The sequence below is a fragment of the Carassius carassius genome, chromosome 12, assembly GCF_963082965.1.
Source record: "Carassius carassius chromosome 12, fCarCar2.1, whole genome shotgun sequence".
Taxonomy (NCBI): Eukaryota; Metazoa; Chordata; class Actinopteri; order Cypriniformes; family Cyprinidae; genus Carassius; species Carassius carassius.
The window spans coordinates 5,956,682-5,977,983 of NC_081766.1; the positions used below are offsets into that span (position 1 = coordinate 5,956,682).

General features: G+C 37.6%; 2 protein-coding genes across 2 annotated transcripts; both read right to left on the reverse strand.

The window, feature by feature from the left end:
- Positions 1-424: 424 nt before the first annotated feature.
- Positions 425-14,884, reverse strand: LOC132154137 (fibronectin type III domain-containing protein 7-like). Its single transcript, XM_059562754.1, has 18 exons — positions 14,620-14,884; positions 13,913-14,173; positions 13,058-13,698; positions 12,041-12,301; positions 11,090-11,350; positions 10,704-10,964; positions 9,759-10,019; positions 9,412-9,672; positions 8,342-8,599; positions 4,285-4,548; positions 3,933-4,193; positions 3,580-3,843; positions 2,647-2,907; positions 2,297-2,560; positions 1,486-1,776; positions 1,149-1,379; positions 973-1,020; positions 425-790 (listed from the first exon to the last, which is right to left on the reverse strand). The coding sequence occupies exons 3-17, from the start codon at positions 13,107-13,109 to the stop codon at positions 995-997; spliced, it is 3,477 nt and encodes a 1,158-aa protein (XP_059418737.1). The 5' UTR covers positions 13,110-13,698; positions 13,913-14,173; positions 14,620-14,884; the 3' UTR covers positions 425-790; positions 973-994.
- LOC132155375 (fibronectin type III domain-containing protein 7-like) lies at positions 13,905-20,288 on the reverse strand. Its single transcript, XM_059564245.1, has 7 exons — positions 20,048-20,288; positions 18,616-18,879; positions 17,424-17,684; positions 16,955-17,218; positions 16,578-16,841; positions 14,620-14,883; positions 13,905-14,173 (listed from the first exon to the last, which is right to left on the reverse strand). The coding sequence occupies exons 1-7, from the start codon at positions 20,097-20,099 to the stop codon at positions 13,905-13,907; spliced, it is 1,638 nt and encodes a 545-aa protein (XP_059420228.1). The 5' UTR covers positions 20,100-20,288.
- Between the last annotated feature and the right edge of the window lie 1,014 nt (positions 20,289-21,302).

Here is a 21,302-nt window from a genome sequence, read left to right on the forward strand (position 1 = left end):
AAACCTTTTAAGACAAACCTGCCATGAGTTATTAGGTTAAATTAAGACGTGCTTCTGCTGTCTGATTTCAGCTTTATTTTTGCAGTACAGTACTATTCGTGATTATAAAGAGATCTGAGAACTGTGTAGGTGAGAGAAGTAGTGGCTACCCATTCCCATGAAGTATTGTGACAGTCTAGTCAGTCCTGCTCTCAAATTGCTCGTACAAGTATTCATATTTTGGAATTAATTTAAAAATGTATAATTAAAATTATTTATGGTCAATAGGTTTATATTTTATCAACTTAAATTTTGTTGTCAGTGTTGGTTCGTGGGATCAGTATTTCATTCACTCAGTTAAATACAGTCTTTTTCAGTGCTTTTTTGCTTTCACTTGTGCCCTCATCAGTTCCTTGTTAGAACATTAATTTTATAAGAAGAGCAGTTGTTTTGTATATGGTTAATTTATTTTACACATTGTAATTTATAAGACTGATCACATGGAGAAATGCTCTTTGTATTTAATATAACTACTCGTATACAAAAACATAAGAATGCATGTTTGTAGAAGTCTTTTTTTTTTTTAATATTTGGATGAAAGTAAATCCTTCAGCCAGAAACCACAGATTTTGGAAAACATTTTAGTCAATCTATTCCACCATTAAATATTGTTTAAAAAAAAAAAGAGTGAACCTTGAACCAGAATATTTGTATATAATAGTTTAACAAATTCTAAGGTAAAGTGCAGGAATTCCCAGAGGCAAGAGTTTGTGTGCGATGAGATACAAGCATTTACTCAGGTTGGTCAGTCCTATAGTGGAGAGAAGCAAGGGTTAATACTTTAAATCTTTTTAAGACATAGAAGTATTTCTGTTGCTTGTAAATATATTTTTAAGATGTTGAAGAGCTGTTGAGTATAAATATTTAAAAGCAAACATTGGGTGGCATCATGGCATCGCTTATATTAATTTATGCTCTTGGACCTCAACTCACCTTTCTCACTTTGTGCCAGGACTCACCTCCTCCTACGAACTGCTGTCACTGCGAAAGGATGGACAAGGTCAAAGGTGACAGGGCTTTCACCAAAGCAAGATTCTGTCAACCTTGTTTTAGTGAAAATTACTTCTATTCTGATATTTGATTCCTGTTCTCTAAAATCAGCTACTTACCTGAAACAGGTACAGAGTCACCACTCTCCCCGGCAGTGTTGCTGGCAGTTACGACAATCTGGCCACTGCTGAAATTGGTGACAGAGCAGAGGAGCTTTGAGGTCATGCATAGTTTCGTCCTACCAGAGGAAGAAACCCCATACACAGTGTAGTATGTAGCAAATAGAGACTCGTTCCATCCCACTTTCGCCAATGATGCAGAGAACGTCACATTCAGAGGTGCACAAGGTACTGACGGAAAGAAACAAACAGATGTATGTTTTTGCATTTTAAGCATCTTCATTTTCAATTTATGTAGGGTAAGAAGATAGTAATGTGGTGACTGAACATTGTGCACCTGTAGTTCCAGTGATGGCAGCAGATTTGTCGCTTGTGGCGGCAGAGTTCCTCGCGCTGATGGTTGCACTGTAAGCAGAGCCACAAGGGAGGGGTACCTCAAAGAACCTGCGACTTGTCCAATAGGAGGCGAGGTCAAAGAGTGCCTGGCTGTTGCCCTGAATGCTGCCCGTGAGTGCCAGGAGGTATTCAGAATTAGGACAATTCACAGTAGACCAAGATGCCCTCAAGATCTGAGTATCATTCACTACTGTACGAGGGACAACCCTAAATCCAGTTGGAGGACAAGGAGCTGAGGGAAAGACATGGACAAAAAGACTTAAAACCCATTGGGGATCCCAAAGAAGCAGAATCAAAATAGTATAGATTTGCCTACATTATATCCTTTCTGATTTTGTTTACTAGATGGTCTGAACACATATTTTTTTCTATTTTCCTAGAAGACCTTTTTTTATGTGATATCCAACTCATAGACACATTGTCAATGTAAGTAGCTGCTAACCAGCTAGGCAATGTCTCAGAAGAAGGTGCCGAAACTATTTATTGGCTCTGCTCAGCTGGAAGTAGATCCTTGAAGATCTTTAACAGTAGTGGTTTGGGTCAAGTTGCTTTCATACTAACTAACAACCATACATACAAGAGTGGACTTGGACACACAAGTGCAGAAACCGTACCAATAAATTTAACCAAACGTTGTTGTCAAACAGATTCAAGTCCACTCCAAAAGCAATATTCTGAAATGTCAAATACTAGCAGATCAGTTCAAAGAAAGCCGATTACTGTGTGGTGAGGATGACTGATGATTGTTGTACCTGCTCCCTTAGTTTGAGGTTCACTCAAGGAACTGTTGCAGAGACCGTCTGTTGCCTGCACTGTAAAGTTGTACACAGTGCCGCACACTAAGCCCTCCAGAGTACAGAACGTGTTTGGGGTTTCACAGTAGAATGTTGTACCGGTTTCTGACTGAGCAAGTCCCGTGTAGACCACCGCCCCTGTACTCCTTGCCCATGACAAGGAGGCACTACTACTGTTCCCACACTGTATGTTTGCTGTTAAGTTGGCTGGCTCACATGGGACTACAGAATAAACACATTACAATAAATATTTACAAAATGTAAAAACGTTCACGTAATTTAAAAGAAAAGAATTTGTGTTCTCTTACCCGTTTGGAAGGTGATGTTAGCACTGGGCAGACTGGTGCAGTTCTTGTTACTGGCTAAAACGGACACATAGTAGGTGTTGCTGCAACGCAGGTCACTTAGCGTGCAGTTCTTGTCCGAGGTATTGCACGTCTTCAAGTCTCCATCTCTGCCGACTGCAGTAAGCATGTACGACGTTGCCACGTATGATGGGTCCCATGACACAAATGCATCCTTCGACTGACAGTCTACATTGGCCTGTACTGATGAGGGCGGACAGGGTGCTGCAAACGATCAAAGGAAGAAATGAGAAGAGCCTGAATATTAGTGTAATGAAAGCACATCTATAACCTGGATAGATCTGTAGATTAGGAGTATCCAGTCCTGCTCCTGGAAGTCTACCTTCCTGTTGAATTTAGCTTTAACCATATATTTTCATGATTACTAGAAACTTCCAGGCAGTTCGGAATGAAACTCCACAGAAAGGTTGCCTTCCATGAGCAGGATTGTATAACCCCGGTCTACAGAATGCAGTTGCAATTATTTAACTAGAAAAGTCCCCCAATGCAGATGTTATGGTGTATTGAGTGGATGTTAGCACTTTACTATTTGATTTCTAGGTGAGTGCTAGTGTTTCTGGGTGGTTGCTCAGTGGCTAGAAAACAAGAACCCCAGCTCCAGGTGTCTGTGAAATCGTGGTCCTTAAATATATGACCCAGGTCCCTTCTTTAATGCAAGTTTTTTCTCTTCATCCATCAGGTAAAAATTCTAAGTCAGATCAACTAAGGAAGTAGTAGCGCACCTCTTTAAAGGGTAAATTCCCAACTACAAGTTGGATCAATAATAATAGTGATGGTTGCTCATGTATAGTTACTGATTACTAATGGTTTGCTTTCTAAAATAAACATCTTTTCATGTTTTATTAGATGGGTATGACATGATATTGATGGTTGTACCAGTTCTGATCTTGTAGGGTGGGCTGCGGAGGCTGCTGCATTGGTTGGCTGAAGCGGCTACAATGATGGTGTACTCCTTGTCGCACTGCACATTGGTGAGGTTGCATGAAGAAGTGGAACTATTGCAGGAAAGGAGGGAATGGTCTTGATCCACTGCTGTGGCAATGTAGAGAGACTTTCCGCTCTGAGCTCTCTGCCACTGTACCATGATAACAGAACTGTTGCATTTAGCCACTACCATGATGGATGACAAGGCACAAGGTGCTGGAGAGAGAGATTATACATACTTTGAGACTGAGATACACATGGTCTCAAAAAAGAGGGCTAAAGCTCTCTACTGCAGGGGTACTTACCTGTCTCCAGCTGAAAGCTGTTACTGGGTGGGCTCACACAAGCAGCACTCGAGGCAGTGACGTTAAAGGTGTAGCTCCTTCCGCACCCCAGGTCAGCTACATTACAGGTGGTGTTTGAGCTGCTACAGGTGGTATTGTGACCATCATCCCTTACAGCCAGCACTGTGTAAGATTCTGCACCATTATCTACATCCCATGATACCCATGCAGAGTTAGTTACACAGTCCACAGTACCAGTGACTCCCTGTGGGATACATGGAGCTGTATGGAGAAGACATCAGACATGAAGTGCATTAGATAAATATGGCAATTGTAATCTGTTTGAGGAAGTATTTTTGTGCAAGTGTCCAACCTGAGGAGATGGAAAGGTCACTGCTTGGTTGACTCTGACAGCTGCCCCCCAGTGCCACCACACTGAGGTTGAATCTCTCTCCACAGGGCAGATGGGCGATGGAGCACTGCGTGTTTGTGCTGTTACAGGAGGAGATCGCACCGGTGCTCTGGGACTCCAGTTCAACTCTGAACTGGCCTGCATCAACTGCTGGGTTCCAACTCACCAGCACAGACCCTAAATCACACTGCACAATGGCAGATACGTTCTGAGGGGGACATGGAGCTGAGAAAAGAGAGAGAAGGAACCAGGATGTCATTGAAGGGTGGGGCTATACTAACTACATCAGCAGGAAACTATATAAGGTAAGCCAACATAGCAACAGTGGTGTACTCCTTGCTGCAATGCAACATAAAGTTAGTATGCCTGCTCATTTCACATGCACAAAGTTAGTCAGTCATGGAATTTTTAAACGTATAGTAGCTTGCTTAATTCTAAAGAGGGTTGAAACTCACAAAACCTTTACCTCATAAAACATTAAAGTCCATTTTCAAGACCTTTGCATTGTGGCATTATTTTCATGGCAATTAGAATTTCTATCAAAAGTCTAATTACCGTAAAAATAATGTACAAAAAACAGTATTTCCTGTAATGAGATGTTTTACTTTCAACAGATTCTTTTGTAGTTCCCCTAAGTGTATTATTAAACATTTTAAAATTAAATCATACACAATATATAACAATGAAGTGTAAATACTTCACCGTTAAAATTATATTTTGTTTTGTTTTTATGCATTAAAGCAAGGAATATTTGGAGAGGAAATATGCTTAAATGTTCTGAAAATAACTGCCAATAAAAATGCAAATATCATATTAAAGCAAAAAGTAGAGTTCACAATATATTTTCTTATTTTTTTATTTGGAGTTTGGTGTGAACAAATGTTTTGCTCTTTAAATATTTAATGAGATGTACCCTTAAGTCAAAGAGGGGATGGAAAATGATCAAATTAAATTTCAACTGCTGTTGGTGAAAGAGACTTTCAGTGACACATACATGCAACAAAAAATACAATATAAATAATGAACTTATGCTAATATTAGACCTTTTATATATTTGATAGCCAATTAAGTGGAACTGAACTGTTAAGATCGCTTATTATGTAATTATCAGCTTCAAGAGAGCTCTTATAATAACACTAAATGACTGCCTTTGTGTGTTTAAGGTTGTGGATTTTTGTTTAGTGCGCAGCAGGTTTATGTCTTAAAAGAATTTGCAGATTTCCTCTCAGACCTTCTGGTTACAGTTGATAAGGCGCTAATCATGGGACATTTTAATATTCACGTTGATAATACAAATGATATGATGCATTAGGGCTTGCGTTTACTGACCTAATAAACTCTTTTGGAGTCAAGCAAAATTTCAACGGGCCCATTGATCGTTTTAATCATACACTAGATTTAATTATATTGCATGGTATCAATCTTACTGCTATAGATATCGTACCTCAATGTGATGATGTTACAGACCATTTACTTGTATCGTGCATGCTGCGTATCACTGATATTAACTATATGTCTCAGCGTTACCGTCTGGGCAGAACTATTGTTCCAGTCACCAAAGACGGATTCACAAATAACCTGCCTGATCTATCTTAACTGCTATTTGTACCAAAAAATACACATGAATTAGACGAAATGACTGACAACATGGGCACTATTTTCTCTAATACATTAGAAGCTGTTGCCCCCATCAAATTGACAAAGGTTAGAGAAAAACGTACTGTGCCATGGTATAACAGTAACTCATGAACGCAAAAGGAGAAAAACTAACTTGTAAGTTTTTAGAATTGCATGGAAAAACAGTATGTCCAGCTATAGACAGGCTCTAAAAACTGCTAGGGCAGAGCATATACACAAACTCATAGAAAATAACCAAAAAAATCCAAGGTTTTTATTTAGCACAGTGGCTAAATTAACAAATTACCAGATGCCACCTGATTCAAATATTCCACCAACGTTTAATAGTAATGACTTTATGAATTTCTTCAATGATAAAATAGATAACATTATAAATACAATAGTGAATGTAGATTCTACAGCGTCTAACACTTCAATTTTATCCATTGCACCCAAAGATAAACTGCAGTGCTTTACAAATATAGGACAGGAAGAGCTAAATAAACCTATCACTGTATCTAAACCAGCAACATGTTTATTAGATCCTGTACCCACTAAATTACTAAAAGAGCTGTTACCTGAAGCCAAAGAACCGCATCTCAATATCATTAACTCATCGTTATCTTTAGGTCACGTCCCAAAACCATTCAAGCTGGCGATTATTAAGCCTCTTATTAAGATACCAAAACTAGATCCTAGTGAACTGGCAAACTTTAGGCCTATTTCAAATCTTCCATTTATGTCAAAAATTTCTAAAATTTCTGCATCTCATTTCTAGTTTTACTTGATCTTAGTGCTGCGTTCGACACCATAGATCATGACATACTCATAGATTGATTACAAAACTATACAGGTATTCCAGGGCAGGCTCTAAGATGGTTTAGATCCTACCTGTCCAATCGCTACCATTTTGTTTACTTAAATGGGGAGTCATCTCATTTATCATCAGTAAAATATGGAGTGCCACAAGGATCCGTCCTAGGTCCCCTTCTTGTGCCCCTTGGTAATATTATTAGAAAATACGGAATTAGCTTCCACTGTTATGCTGATGATACTCAGCGATATATCTCAAAGAGACCAGATGAAACCTCTAAATTATCTAAGCTAACAGAGTGTGTTAAAAATGTAAAAGATTGGATGACAAATAATTTTCCCCAATTAAATTTGGATAAGAGAGATATTACTTATTGGACCAAAAAACACCACACAGAATCTTGTAGATTACAATCTGCAGCTAGACGGATGTACTGTTACTTCCTCTACAGTCAAAAATCTGGGTGTTATATTAGACAGCAACTTGTCTTTTGAAAATCATATTTCCCATGTTACAAAAACTGCATTCTTCCATCTTAGAAACAGTGCCAAGCTACGAAACATGTTATCTGTTTCTGATGCAGAAAAGCTAGTTCATGCATTCATGACCTCTAGACTGGACTACTGTAATGCACTTCTAGGTGGTTGTCCTGCTTCTTCAGTAAACAAGCTACAGGTAGTCCAAAATGCAGCAGCTAGAGTCCTTACCAGGTCAAGAAAATATGATCATATTACCCCAATTTTACAGTCTCTGCACTGGCTACCTATTAAGTTCCGTATCAATTACAAATTATCATTACTTACCTATAAGGCCCTAAATGGTTTAGCTCCTGCGTACCAAACTAGCCTTCTACCACGTTACAATCCATCACCCTCCCTAAGGTCACAAAACGCTTGACTTTTGGTAGTTCCTAGAATAGCAAAGTCCACTAAAGGAGGTAGAGCTTTTTCACATTTGGCTCCCAAACTTTGGAATAGCCTTCCTGATAATGTTCGGGGTTCAGACACACTCTCTCTGTTTAAATCTAGATTAAAAACGCATCTCTTTCGCCAAGCATTTAAATAATGTATCTTACATTGTGAGTGTAGTTGCATCTGATCAAATGCGCATTTTATTCTTTAGCTTGGGTTAAACTAATTAATTTTACTTTGTTGGATCAGCAGCTATGGTAATGATGTCTCTATTTGTTTCTATGATTTGCCAGGATTTACACAAGCTCCAGTCTGGATCCAGAACACCTAAGAAGAGATGATGCTGACCCTCAGAGGACCCCAGATGATGCTAACCCTGAATCAACAAACTGAACTAACAAATATTGCTACAAGTGTAACTGCATCATATAATAATTATTAATTATTAATAATATTAATAATGTTCATCGTCTGGCTGACTACGTCTTGTATTAATTTTTCTACAAATCCTGTCATATGTCCACTGACAGTCAACTGACAGTCACCACTTATAAGCTATTACTAAATATTGTAGAAACATAATTTTCTGTAAAGTTGCTTTGTAAGGATTTGTATTGTAAAAAGCGCTATACAAATAAACCTGAATAAACTTGAATGTCTAATTTCAGATACATACCGAGTCTGAAAACTGCAGAAGTGCTCGGTGGGCTCTCACAGTAAATGTTATGCGCTTCGACAATCACGTTGTAGCTTTGTCCACAGAGCAGTGAAACAGACAGGTTAGTAGAAGTAGTGTTGAATTCTGCAATATATCCCAGACTCCCTATTGCCATCACAGTGTAGAATGATGCACCTTTGGCTTTTGACCAGTTAAACGCTGCCGTCTCACTGTCACATGAAACATTAGCAGTCACGTTCTCTGGCTTGCAAGGATCTGGAGAGGAACAGGGAGACCGTTACATTGTAGCATTATAAAAATTATTTAAATTAAATTAAAATTAAATTAAATAAAAGCGTCTGCTAAATGCATACATTTAATCCAAAGCGACTTACAGTGCATTCAGGCAATACATTTTTACCTATTAAATAATTAAATAAAATATTAGTCATAAAAATAAAGATATTAACAATATTAACAATATAATATATATATTATTTTTGTTATTTTTAATATTATTATACTTTTAATATAATACTAATTTAATATAATAATAATTCATTAAAATATTCATTATAAAAACATTTAATTAAAGGAAAAAATATTAACAATATAAAATAAATATAAAAATGTATTATAATTTGTAATCACAAAAATACTTGAGTGAGAAAGGGTGTGGCAAAGAAAAAAATAACATTATTATTATATCTGTAATAATATTAATATCTGTAATACGATATTATAATTAGTAATAGCAATAATATAATACATAAAATGTTAATTATAAAATATATACAAACATTATTAATATTATAATATCTGTAATGATCTGTTGTAATAATAATTATTATTATATTTATAGTATAATAGGAACAATAATAATAAATGAACTATACAAATCAAATATACTATATAAATCAAATCAAATATAATATAAATACACAGATGTATTTTATTATTAGTAATAATAGTAATAAAATACATTTCTAAATAAATTGTTATTAAAATACATAATAATAATAATAATAATAATTTTGCGATTAAAACCCAAGATGAGATTTCAGATTTTTGTTTACATAATGCCGTACCTGTAGTAAGGTATACAGGTGCACTGGGGTCACTTTGGCAGCGGTCTCTGTGGGCGGTGACAGAAAAAGTGTAGGTCTCGCCACAGCCCAGAGTAGAGAAGGTACAAACAGAGTTGGTGGAGTTACAGAGCTGGTATCCTCCTACTGCACTGACGGCTCGGGCGATGTAGTAAGCAGCTCCTTCTCTCAAATCCCAAGACATCACAGACATTTTGTTACCGCACAGTTTATAGACTTCCGGCTGCAGTGGTGTACAGGGTCCTGCAGGGTGTTCACAGAAAGGTTGTACCCTAATTAATGTGCTTCAACTTTTAACCCCTTCAACACGTAATGCTTTGTGAACTCACTGGACTGAAACGTGACATTGGTGGCGGAGGTCATTTGGCATTGCTGGTTTGTAGAGGTGAAGGTGAGGTTAAACTGCTGGTCACACTGCAGGGAGGAGATGTTACAGTTGTTCTGACTGGTTGAGCAGGAGACCCTTTGACCTCCTGACCCCAAAGCGGTCACAGAGTAATTCTCCGCCCCAGCAATGGAACTCCAGGACACTAGAACTGAATCTGTTGCACAGTCCACCAAGGCAGACACACTGGTGGACAGACATGGTGCTGAAAAATACAGAAGAAGCATATTTATTAATAATGATATATTCCATATCATATTAATAATTATATATCCTTTTTGCTAGCACATACACTTCTGGTCAAAAGTTTGGGAAAATTATGATTTTATATTCTGGTGATTGCACAGCTGATGGCGGCTTCAGAATCCTTTAGAAATTGTTTAAATATGTGCAATTTATGTGCAAAATATTTAAAGAATTGAATACACAGACCTGCAATGGTATCACAACCATTTAGTTTTATGAATTTATGTACAAGATGCATATTTTATCCAAACAAAGTGTAAAATAATGTATCATATTCCTAGATACATTTCTAGAAATTCTAGAAAGAATACAGAATACAGAATATATATATTATAGTAAAATGTTTTGGTAACCTCAACCGAGGTAGTACTGAAAAAAGTACCAGGTACCAGGTACTGGACCCAGCGGAAAACCCCCCGAAAGTGAACCGTACCAAACGGTATGATTTTTCAGCAATCATTTCTCCAGTCTTCATTGTCACATGATTCTTGAGAAATAATTATTGTTTAAAACTTGTAAAAATGTTGTATAATCTGTTTTAGATAGTATTTTTTTTAAATAGTAAGCAGTCTCTATGGGAGCTAGAGTGAGAAGTATACAGAGTATATAGACAAGTATACGCATTTATGTGTTTCTATATTACCTGAGTTAGTGTTCACAGTGGCACTGGGAGGGCTGCTGCACAAACCATCTGACGCTGTCACATTGATATGGTACAGCTGACCACATTTGAGCCCCGTCACATTACATTGTGAGCCTGTAGACTGGCAGGTGGTGGACAGTCCATTGCTGTCCTGCAAGGTGGCCATGTAATACTGTCCTCCTGCACCAGGTCTCCATGATACCACTAAAGCATTTGTGACACAATCCATGGTGGGCAGGACATTACTTGGGGTACAGGGCACTAAAACACAAGAAGCAAGGTAAAACTTGAATGTTAATTAATTCAGTGCCTTTCTTTTACAGTTTTTAACTGAAAAAACATTCTTCATCTTTAAAAATAATCCTGATATGAAATAAGAAACAAACCTGCTTGAACTTGAACAGGCGCACTGTTCCCACTGCTGCAGTTGCTGCCCTTTGCCTTCACTGTGATTGTGTAAGACTGTCCGCAGGTCAAAGTTGACAGGTTACAGGAAGTGGATGTTGAGGTGCAGTTAGCTGTAAGGCCGTTAGCACTGCTGGCTGTCACTGTGTAAAGCTCCGCCCCTTGGGTGCTCCCCCAGGTTACATTTGCTATGTTGCTGCTACAGCTTACACTGGCCGACACATTTTGAGGTACACAAGGACCTGGGTGTAAATTATAGAAAACAAAATGGGTCTCCAAACTTGGTCCTGAAGGACTGGACTGGAGGAGGGAGTTTAGCTCCAACTACCCTCAACACACTTGCCTGGAAGTTTCTATATTCTTTTTAAACAACATTTCAAATTTCAAATGCTGCATATTTTAATTATAAAATGTAACTTAAAATTAAAAGCTGAATTTTCAGCACCTTTATTCCAGTCACATGATCCTATGGAAATCATTCTAATATGCTAATTTGGTGCTCATGAAACATTTTGTATTATTCTGTGTGTTGAAAACAGTTGTGCTGCTTAATAGTTTTGTGGAAATGACATTCAAAATAGTATTTATTTAAAAGAGAGATTTTTGGTAACATTATACATTTCTTTACAGTCACTTTAATGTCTGTCAGTTTAATTCATGCTTGCTCAATAAAAGTATTCATTTTTATTACCCCAAACTTTTGAATGATAATGTACAAAATATTTCAATATAACAGTGTTGTTGTTGGTTTTAAATTGAAAATATCTCCTTTATGGGATTCATGTAAATATTATTTAAATGTGATGGGACAAGAAAGATTAATGAAGCTGTTTTCAGCATATTTGTTGAATGTTTGAGAGTACAGTTGAGAGTGATTGTGTGCATATTTATTTAGAATAGAAGCTTGCAGCTTTGTCCACATGCTACTGTACCTGCCGTGACCTGACTGGTCACACTGGTGTTGGAGCTACAGCTGTTGGCCACTGCAACCAGAGTGATATTGTACGTCTGCCCACAGCAAATTGCAGGGATTATGCAGGATGTGGAGGTAGAGTTACACACCAGAGTCTTGACTGTGGATTTTGCTTGAGCATAGTAGATCTGTGCCCCTTTACTCGACTGCCAGCTGATCTGAACATCACCTGTTCGGCAGTCTAAGAGCTGACTGACCACAGACTGAGGAGCACAGGGTGCTGGGAGACAAAGGTAAACAAAGTATTACTTTAGTATGTTTAAAAGAATATTCCAGGTTAAAAACTAAGCTTTCTCTACAGAATCTGTGGTGTGCTGTCAAATGCTTTTAAAATGTGAAGTACTGTAGCCAAAGTAACTTATGGTGCCCGGGAGGTGTCATGGTCAGTTCACTTAGTTTTGTCATGGCCACAACATAACAACTCGTGGGAACATGATAATATGTCGTGGCCTCGAGATGCTATGTTGAGGGAATGACATCGATTTCTCATCTTCGACTTCCTGTGTTGAGGGAATGACATATTTTTATTGTGGAAACAAGTTTGATGCGTATTGATGCAGGTTTGTTTATGCATTAAACTTGAGGCCACAATAAAACGATGTCTTTCCCTCAACATAGAATCTCGAGGTCATGACATAAGGATGTTGTTACCTCGGCAAATGATCTTGTGGCCCTGACATAATATCACATTCCCATGAGTTAATATGATGTTCCGAAAAAAATATATTGTGGCCATGACATATCACATTCCCACAAGTTATTATGTCGTGGCCACGACAAAACTAAGTGAACCGACCCTGTCACCACCCAGGCACCGTATCAAAGCACTTAACATAAGTTATTCAGTAAAAGTGTTTTTTTTTTTTTCAAGTCTTGCAGAGAATAATATTGTGTACTATAGGTTAAACGTTCTGGATTTAAACACTACTATACAAATTTGCAGTATGTAAAATACAATTTTAGAGAAAATATTTACCAGTACTGATGCGACGCACTTCACTGCGTTGCCCAGTGCAGTCCACACTCATAGCTGTGACTGACACATTGTACACCTGACCACACGACAGGCCGCTGATGTCACAGGAAGTTCTGTTGGAGTTGCTGGTTAGCGTACGTCCATTATCATCTACTGCTGTTACTGTATAGTATGAAACAAGGCCACTGGATGCTGCCCAGGAAACAGATGCAGTGTCCGACACACAAGATAATGACACATTGACTTGAGTGGGAACACATGGAGCTGGAAAGGAAAAGATTCATGCCACAAAAAAGCAGAAGATTTTAGCTCTATAAATAATTTGATGCCAGAAGAATCACCAAATTTGCACGTTGTGTTATTATTTAATGTTATACCTGTGTCTAGAGTGACCAAGGCTTTAGAAGAGGTTGAACAGGTCTGGCCGTATCCTGTAACACAGATGTTATAGTGCTGACCACACGACAGTGAGCCAATGTTGCAGGAGGAGCCATTGGTGAAGCAGTTGTGCTTTTGTGGGTCCTGGAGCGACTGTAGTGTTGCATTAAAACTTAATGAACCATTGCCTGGTGTCCAAGAAATGAGTGCTGAGTTGGTGCGGCAGTCCAGACTGGCTTGAATGCCAGTGTTGTGGCACGGTGCTGGATCATGACAAAAATGTTAACACATCAAACTGCAGTATACGTTTTCACATTTACTGAATAGTGCTTGCCATGAAAAAACTGCTAAGGTATTACTGTATGGTTGCTAGGGTGTTCTGGGTGGTTGTTAGGTAGTTTCTTAATAGTTCAGAAAAAACTGAAGCTGTTTGTTGTTTCAATCACTAGTTATCACTAATGAGCTGAGTTCAAGTACCTGAGACGAGAGTGACAGGCTGGCTAGCCGGGCCCATGCAGACACCATTCATGCCCATGACTGTGATGGAATATTCCTGGCCACACTGCAGGTTTGGGATATCACAGTGTGTGACAGTGTTGTTGCAGGATGTCTTGTACCCTTGGCTGCTTTCCGCCTTTACCAAGTACCAAGTGGCACCAAGTGCACTGTACCAGGTGATGGAAGCAATGTTGGATGTACAGTTTAGAGCGGCAGCAACACTGGTGGGAATGCAGGGAGCTAGAGAAGAGGAGGTTATATAAAAAACAGATTATATATAAAAAGTGTACATATACAGTACTTTTCAAAAGTTTGTTAGTATTTTTTTTTAGGTTTCTTGAAGGATGTTTTGTATGCTCACTAAGGCTGCATTTATTTTATCAAAATACAACCAAAACCTTAATCTTATGACATATTATTACAATTTTAAATACCAGTTTTCTATTTTGTATTATGTATGTATATATATATATATATATATATATATATATACATACATAATACAAAATAGAAAACTGGTATATATATATCTTGTTAAATATATATAGTTTGATTAAATAAACAAGCAAATACTACATTTTTATCTAATGCACTGAAATTTCATACATCTATTTAAGGGCCAAATTTTCTGTACGCATTGTTGTAATGAATCACATATATCAGCAAAAGTTAACATGAGCTGTCACCTGTTTCCACTACAGCTTTAGGTTGAGAGCTGCTGTTGCAGGTGGTGCCATCAGCTTGGACAGTCACATTTAGTCTCATCCCACACGGCAGAGAGGTCAGCTGACAGGAAGTTCCCATAGAGTGACAAGAAGCTAAACGTTGCTGCTGCCTGTCTGTTGCCATTGCTGTGTACCCATTAGCTCCTGCGCTGGCAGTCCATGTCACGTTGGCTGTGTTGGTGTCACACTGGAGCACAGTTGTGATGTTTTGAGGGTCACAGGGAGCTAAAGGAGATACATAGTTGGTTTCAAAGATCTGTTATTACTGTGTAAACATGCATTTTATTCCTCGTTTTAATTGTTTTAAATTATTTATTTATTTATTTTTTACACTTTTTTTTTTTTACATTTTAAAGGGGAGGTCTAATGCTATTTCATGCATTCTGACATGTTTACACTGTTAAGAGCTGGATTCAGCAACCATTACTCCAGTCTTCAGTGTCACATGATTCTTCAGAAAAAAACATTTATTTAAAGTATTAAATATATTTATTAATTTCTTTAAAAAAATATATTACTGACCTGTGTATCATGAAAAAAAATGTGCAGAGCATACTTCAGACCATAGTAGTCTGGGTGCTGAATCCCACAATGCAAAACACTCGACTTTGTCCAAACAAACTGAAGTCATTTAAATGATTTGCAAAGACATTTTTTTTTTTTTACACAAAATTTGAGATTTTATGCAAAATGAACCTATGTATTTCGCCTGAATCCCACTCACTGAATTAAACGTGCTCTGCAAAGTAATCAGGTCATGTGACAAGAAAGTAGCATTGTTTAAACTTAAATAATATTGAATAATCAGTTTTACATACTATTTCTTAAAAATAGTAAGCAGTATACAGTATATACTGCACGTTATGCAGTGAACAATGAACATCTTGATTACGCATTGTAATCCTCGATCCCTGAAGGAGGGACCGGAGATGTCACGTCGGTGATCGATGAATTGGGAATCTCGCTCGAGAGACCAATTTACCACGAGTGTAAACTAAACGAGCCAGTGCACATTGACATATTTTTCTTGTGGCCACGAGTTTAATGCGTAAACAAACCTGCGTGATATAGCAACCTGGGATTTTCAGAGATGGATTTATTAATATGTTATTTTGAATTAAGAAATGATTACATTATTATAGAAATTATGACATTATTAAATTAGTATATTCGGCTAATTAATAGACCATAAATATAAATACTATAGTGTTTACAGTGTTCTGTAAGTTTCATTGAGGAGTTAATCATTCACGTAGTTTAATTCGTAAATTGAAAACACAACTCACTCATTTATCATCACACACGTGCTTAAATACAATCATAAAGTCAAAACCTTATTTGCATAAATGTCAGGTGTTTATTTGCCAAATATATGGTATGCTAGCAAATACTAGCATAATTATACAAAACATTAACTAGGTAAAGCGATACACAAATTGAAAGGGGATAGAAGCATATAAATAACAATAAATTTAAAAATATATCTCTAATAAGTTAATGTAATAATAATAATAAATATTAAATTAAAAGTTTAATGTTAATAAAAATGTTTTATCCATCTCTGATAATCCTGGATGGCTTTGGTCACGCAGGTTTGTTTACGCATTAAACTCGATGCCACAAGAAATGGATGTCATGCCCTCAACATAGAATCTCGGCAAAATTATCTCGTGGCCATGACATAATATCACATTCCCACGAGTTAATATGTCATGGCCACGACAAAACTAAGTGAACCGACCCTGTCACCACCCAGGCACCATATCAAAGCACTTAACATAAGTTATTCAGTAAAAGTGTTTTTTTTTTTCAAGTGTTGCAGAGAATAATATTGTGTACTATAGGTTAAACGTTCTGGATTTAAACACTACTATACAAATTTGCAGTATGTAAAATACAATTTTAGAGAAAATATTTACCAGTACTGATGCGACGCACTTCACTGCGTTGCCCAGTGCAGTCCACACTCATAGCTGTGACTGACACATTGTACACTTGACCACACGACAGGCCGCTGATGTCACAGGAAGTTCTGTTGGAGTTGCTGGTTAGCGTACGTCCATTATCATCTACTGCTGTTACTGTATAGTATGAAACAAGGCCACTGGATGCTGCCCAGGAAACAGATGCAGTGTCCGACCCAAAAGATAATGACACATTGACTTGAGTGGGAACACATGGAGCTGGAAAGGAAAAGATTCATGCCACAAAAAAGCAGAAGATTTTAGCTCTATAAATAATTTGATGCCAGAAGAATCACCAAATTTGCACGTTGTGTTATTATTTAATGTTATACCTGTGTCTAGAGTGACCAAGGCTTTAGAAGAGGTTGAACAGGTCTGGCCGTATCCTGTAACACAGATGTTATAGTGCTGACCACACGGCAGTGAGCCAATGTTGCAGGAGGAGCCATTGGTGAAGCAGTTGTGCTTTTGGGGGTCCTGGAGCGACTGTAGTGTTGCATTAAAACTTAATGAACCATTGCCTGGTGTCCAAGAAATGAGTGCTGAGTTGGTGCGGCAGTCCAGACTGGCTTGAATGCCAGTGTTGTGGCACGGTGCTGGATCATGACAAAAATGTTAACACATCAAACTGCAGAATAGGTTTTTACATTTACTGAATGGTGCTTGCCATGAAAAACCTGCTAAGGTATTGCTGTATGGTTGCTAGGGTGTTACTAGGTAGTTTCTTATTTGTTCAGAAAAAACTAAAGCTGGTTTGTTGTTTCAATCACTAGTTATCACTAATGAGCTGAGTTCAAGTACCTGAGACGAGAGTGACAGGCTGGCTAGCCGGGCCCATGCAGACACCATTCATGCCCATGACTGTGATGGAATATTCCTGGCCACACTGCAGGTTTGGGATATCACAGTGTGTGACAGTGTTGTTGCAGGATGTCTTGTACCCTTGGCTGCTTTCTGCCTTTAACAAGTACCAAGTGGCACCAAGTGCACTGTACCAGGTGATGGAAGCAATGTTGGATGTACAGTTTAGAGCGGCAGCAACACTGGCGGGAATGCAGGGAGCTAGAGAAGAGGAGGTTATATAAAAAACAAATTATATATAAAAAGTGTACAAATACAGTACTTTTCAAAAGTTTGTGTTAGTTTTTTTTTTTAGGTTTCTCGAAAAGATGTTTCGTATGCTCACCATGGCTGCATTTATTTTATCAAAATACAACCAAAATCTTAATCTTATGACATAATATTTAAATTTTAAATATCATTCTATATATATATATATATATATATATATATATATATATATATATATATATATATAAATGTAATTTATTCCTGTGATGTCAATGCAGAAGTTTCAGCAGCCATTATTCCAGTCTTCAGTATCACATGATACTTGAGAAATCATTCTAATACGCTGATTTGGTGCATAAGAAAAAAATCGTATCAACTTTTAAAATGGTTGTTCTACTACATATTTTGCAGAGATATTTTTTTTTTTGATGAATAGAAAATTCAAAAGAAGGTTATTTATTTGAAATGTAAATATTTTGTAACATTATGTCTTTACTGTATAAAGTAATGTGTTCTTGTCGATTTAAATAATTTATTTATTTCCCAAAAAATAAAAAGAAGATATTATAACATTTCTTCTTATTTTTAAATCTTACTGACCCTAAACCTTTGAATTTTGGTGTATTATATTTTTTATTTCTTTGTTTGTTTATAATACATGTGGAGCCTGAAAAAACATGTGGACACTTAAGCTACGTTTAAAAATGAATGAATGTCAGTGAATTAAATAACATAAGTGTTTTATGGGTTTAGTTGGTCATATTCTACAGATATATATAATTTGATAAAATAAACAAGCAAATACTACTTTTTTATCTAATGCACTGAAATTCATACATCTAATGTATTTAAGGGCCAAATTTTCTGTACGCATTTTTGTAATGAATCACATATATCAGCAAAAGTTAACATGAGCCGTCACCTGTTTCCACTACAGCTTTAGGTTGAGAGCTGCTGTTGCAGGTGGTGCCATCAGCTTGGACAGTCACATTTAGTCTCATCCCACACGGCAGAGAGGTCAGCTGACAGGAAGTTCCCATAGAGTGACAAGAAGCTAAACGTTGCTGCTGCCTGTCTGTTGCCATTGCTGTGTACCCATTAGCTCCTGCGCTGGCAGTCCATGTCACGTTGGCTGTGTTGGTGTCACACTGGAGCACAGTTGTGATGTTTTGAGGGTCACAGGGAGCTAAAGGAGATACATAGTTGGTTTCAAAGATCTGTTATTACTGTGTAAACATGCATTTTATTCCTCATTTTAAATTTTTATTTATTCTTTTTTTTTTTTTACACAATTTGTATTTTACATTTTAAAGGGGAGGTCTAATGCTATTTCATGCATTCTGACATGTTTACACTGTTAAGAGCTGGATTCAGCAACCATTACTCCAGTCTTTAGTGTCACATGATTCTTCAGAAAAAAACATTTATTTAAAGTATTAATTGTATTAATTAATTTCTTTAAAAAAATATTACTGACCTGTGTATCATGAAAAAAACAAATGTACAGAGCATACTTCAGACCATAGTAGTCTGGGTGCTGAATCCCACAATGCAAAGCACTCGACTTTGTCCAAATTCAACTCATTTAACTGATTTGCAAAGACATTTTTTTTTTAAACATAAGATTTGAGATTTTATTCTAAATGAACCTATGTATTTCACCTGAATGCCACTCACTGAATTAAACATGCTCTGCAAAGTAATCAGGTCATGTTACAAGAAAGAAGCATTGTTTAAACCTAAACAATATTGAATAATCTGTTTTACATACTATTTCTTAAAAATAATAAGAAGTATACAGTATATACTGCAAGTTATGCAGTGAACAATGAACATCTTGATTACGTATTGTAACCCTCGTTCCCTGAAGGAGGCAACGAAGACGTCACGTCGGTGACCGACAAATTGGGAATCTCGCTAGAAAGACCAATTTACCTAGAGTGTAAACTAAACTGTCTAGCATTTCCGAGTGTTTTCCCTCTAATTGTTCTTCCCGTGTCTAATTTTGGATTGTTTATACTCAATCTGATCCTCTGCTGTCTTCCCTGACCTCTGCTTGTTTCTGTTTTCGATTCTGGTTTCCCTGACAATACCTGACTCCATTCCTAATTTCTGCCTGTCTGACCACTCTTAAATAAAAACTGTAATTGGATCCAAGCGTCTCTGACTCTCTTCGTAACAATCACCACCCAGGCACAGTATCAAAGCACTTAATAGAAGTTATGCAGAATTTTTTTATTTATTTCAAGTGTTGCAGAGAATAAAATTGTATACTATAGGTTAAAAGTTCTGGATTTAAACACTACTATACAAACTTGCAGTATGCAAAGTTAAATTTTAGAGAAAATATTTACCAGTACTGATGCGACGCACTTCACTGCGTTGCCCAGTGCAGTCCACACTCATAGCTGTGACTGACACATTGTACGCCTGACCACACGACAGGCCGCTGATGTCACAGGAAGTTCTGTTGGAGTTGCTGGTTAGCGTACGTCCATTATCATCTACTGCTGTTACTGTATAGTATGAAACAAGGCCACTGGATGCTGCCCAGGAAACAGATGCAGTGTCCGACCCACAAGATAATGACACATTGACTTGAGTGGGAACACAAGGAGCTGGAAAGGAAAAGATTCATGCCACAAAAGAGCAGAAGATTTTAGCTCTATAAATAATTTGATGCCAGAAGAATCACCAAATTTGCACGTTGTGTTATTATTCAGTGTTATACCTGTGTCTAGAGTGACCAAGGCTTTAGAAGAGGTTGAACAGGTCTGGCCATATCCTGTAACACAGATGTTATAGTGCTGACCACACGGCAGTGAGCCAATGTTGCAGGAGGAGCCATTGGTGAAGCAGTTGTGCTTTTGGGGGTCCTGGAGCGACTGTAGTGTTGCATTAAAACTTAATGAACCATTGCCTGGTGTCCAAGAAATGAGTGCTGAGTTGGTGCGGCAGTCCAGACTGGCTTGAATGCCAGTGTTGTGGCACGGTGCTGGATCATGACAAAAATGTTAACATATCAAACTGCAGTATACGTTTTAACATTTACTGAATGGTGCTTGCCATGAAAAACCTGCTAAGGTATTGCTGTATGGTTGCTAGGGTGTTACTAGGTAGTTTCTTATTTGTTCAGAAAAAACTAAAGCTGGTTTGTTGTTTCAATCACTAGTTATCACTAATGAGCTGAGTTCAAGTACCTGAGACGAGAGTGACAGGCTGGCTAGCCGGGCCCATGCAGACACCATTCATGCCCATGACTGTGATGGAATATTCCTGGCCACACTGCAGGTTTGGGATATCACAGTGTGTGACAGTGTTGTTGCAGGATGTCTTGTACCCTTGGCTGCTTTCTGCCTTTACCAAGTACCAAGTGGCACCAAGTGCACTGTACCAGGTGATGGAAGCAATGTTGGATGTACAGTTTAGAGCGGCAGCAACACTGGTGGGAATGCAGGGAGCTAGAGAAGAGGAGGTTATATAAAAAACAGATTATATATAAAAAGTGTACATATACAGTACTTTTCAAAAGTTTGTGTTAGTGTTTTTTTTTTAGGTTTCTCGAAAAGATGTTTCGTATGCTGGCCATGGCTGCATTTATTTTATCAA

Coding starts and splice junctions, on each gene's coding strand:
- LOC132155375 (XM_059564245.1), bottom strand. CDS start 20,099: ATGAGTGTGGACTGCACTGGGCAACGCAGTGAAGTGCGTCGCATCAGT. Junction 17,685..18,615: donor TAAAGCTGTAGTGGAAACAG/GTGACGGCTCAT, acceptor CCTCTTCTCTAG/CTCCCTGCATTCCCGCCAGT. Junction 14,174..14,619: donor TAAAGCTGTAGTGGAAACAG/GTGACAGCTCAT, acceptor CCTCTTCTCTAG/CTCCCTGCATTCCCACCAGT.
- LOC132154137 (XM_059562754.1), bottom strand. CDS start 13,109: ATGAGTGTGGACTGCACTGGGCAACGCAGTGAAGTGCGTCGCATCAGT. Junction 12,302..13,057: donor AGTGCGTCGCATCAGTACTG/GTAAATATTTTC, acceptor TTTGTCTCCCAG/CACCCTGTGCTCCTCAGTCT. Junction 1,777..2,296: donor ACCTCAAACTAAGGGAGCAG/GTACAACAATCA, acceptor TCTTTCCCTCAG/CTCCTTGTCCTCCAACTGGA.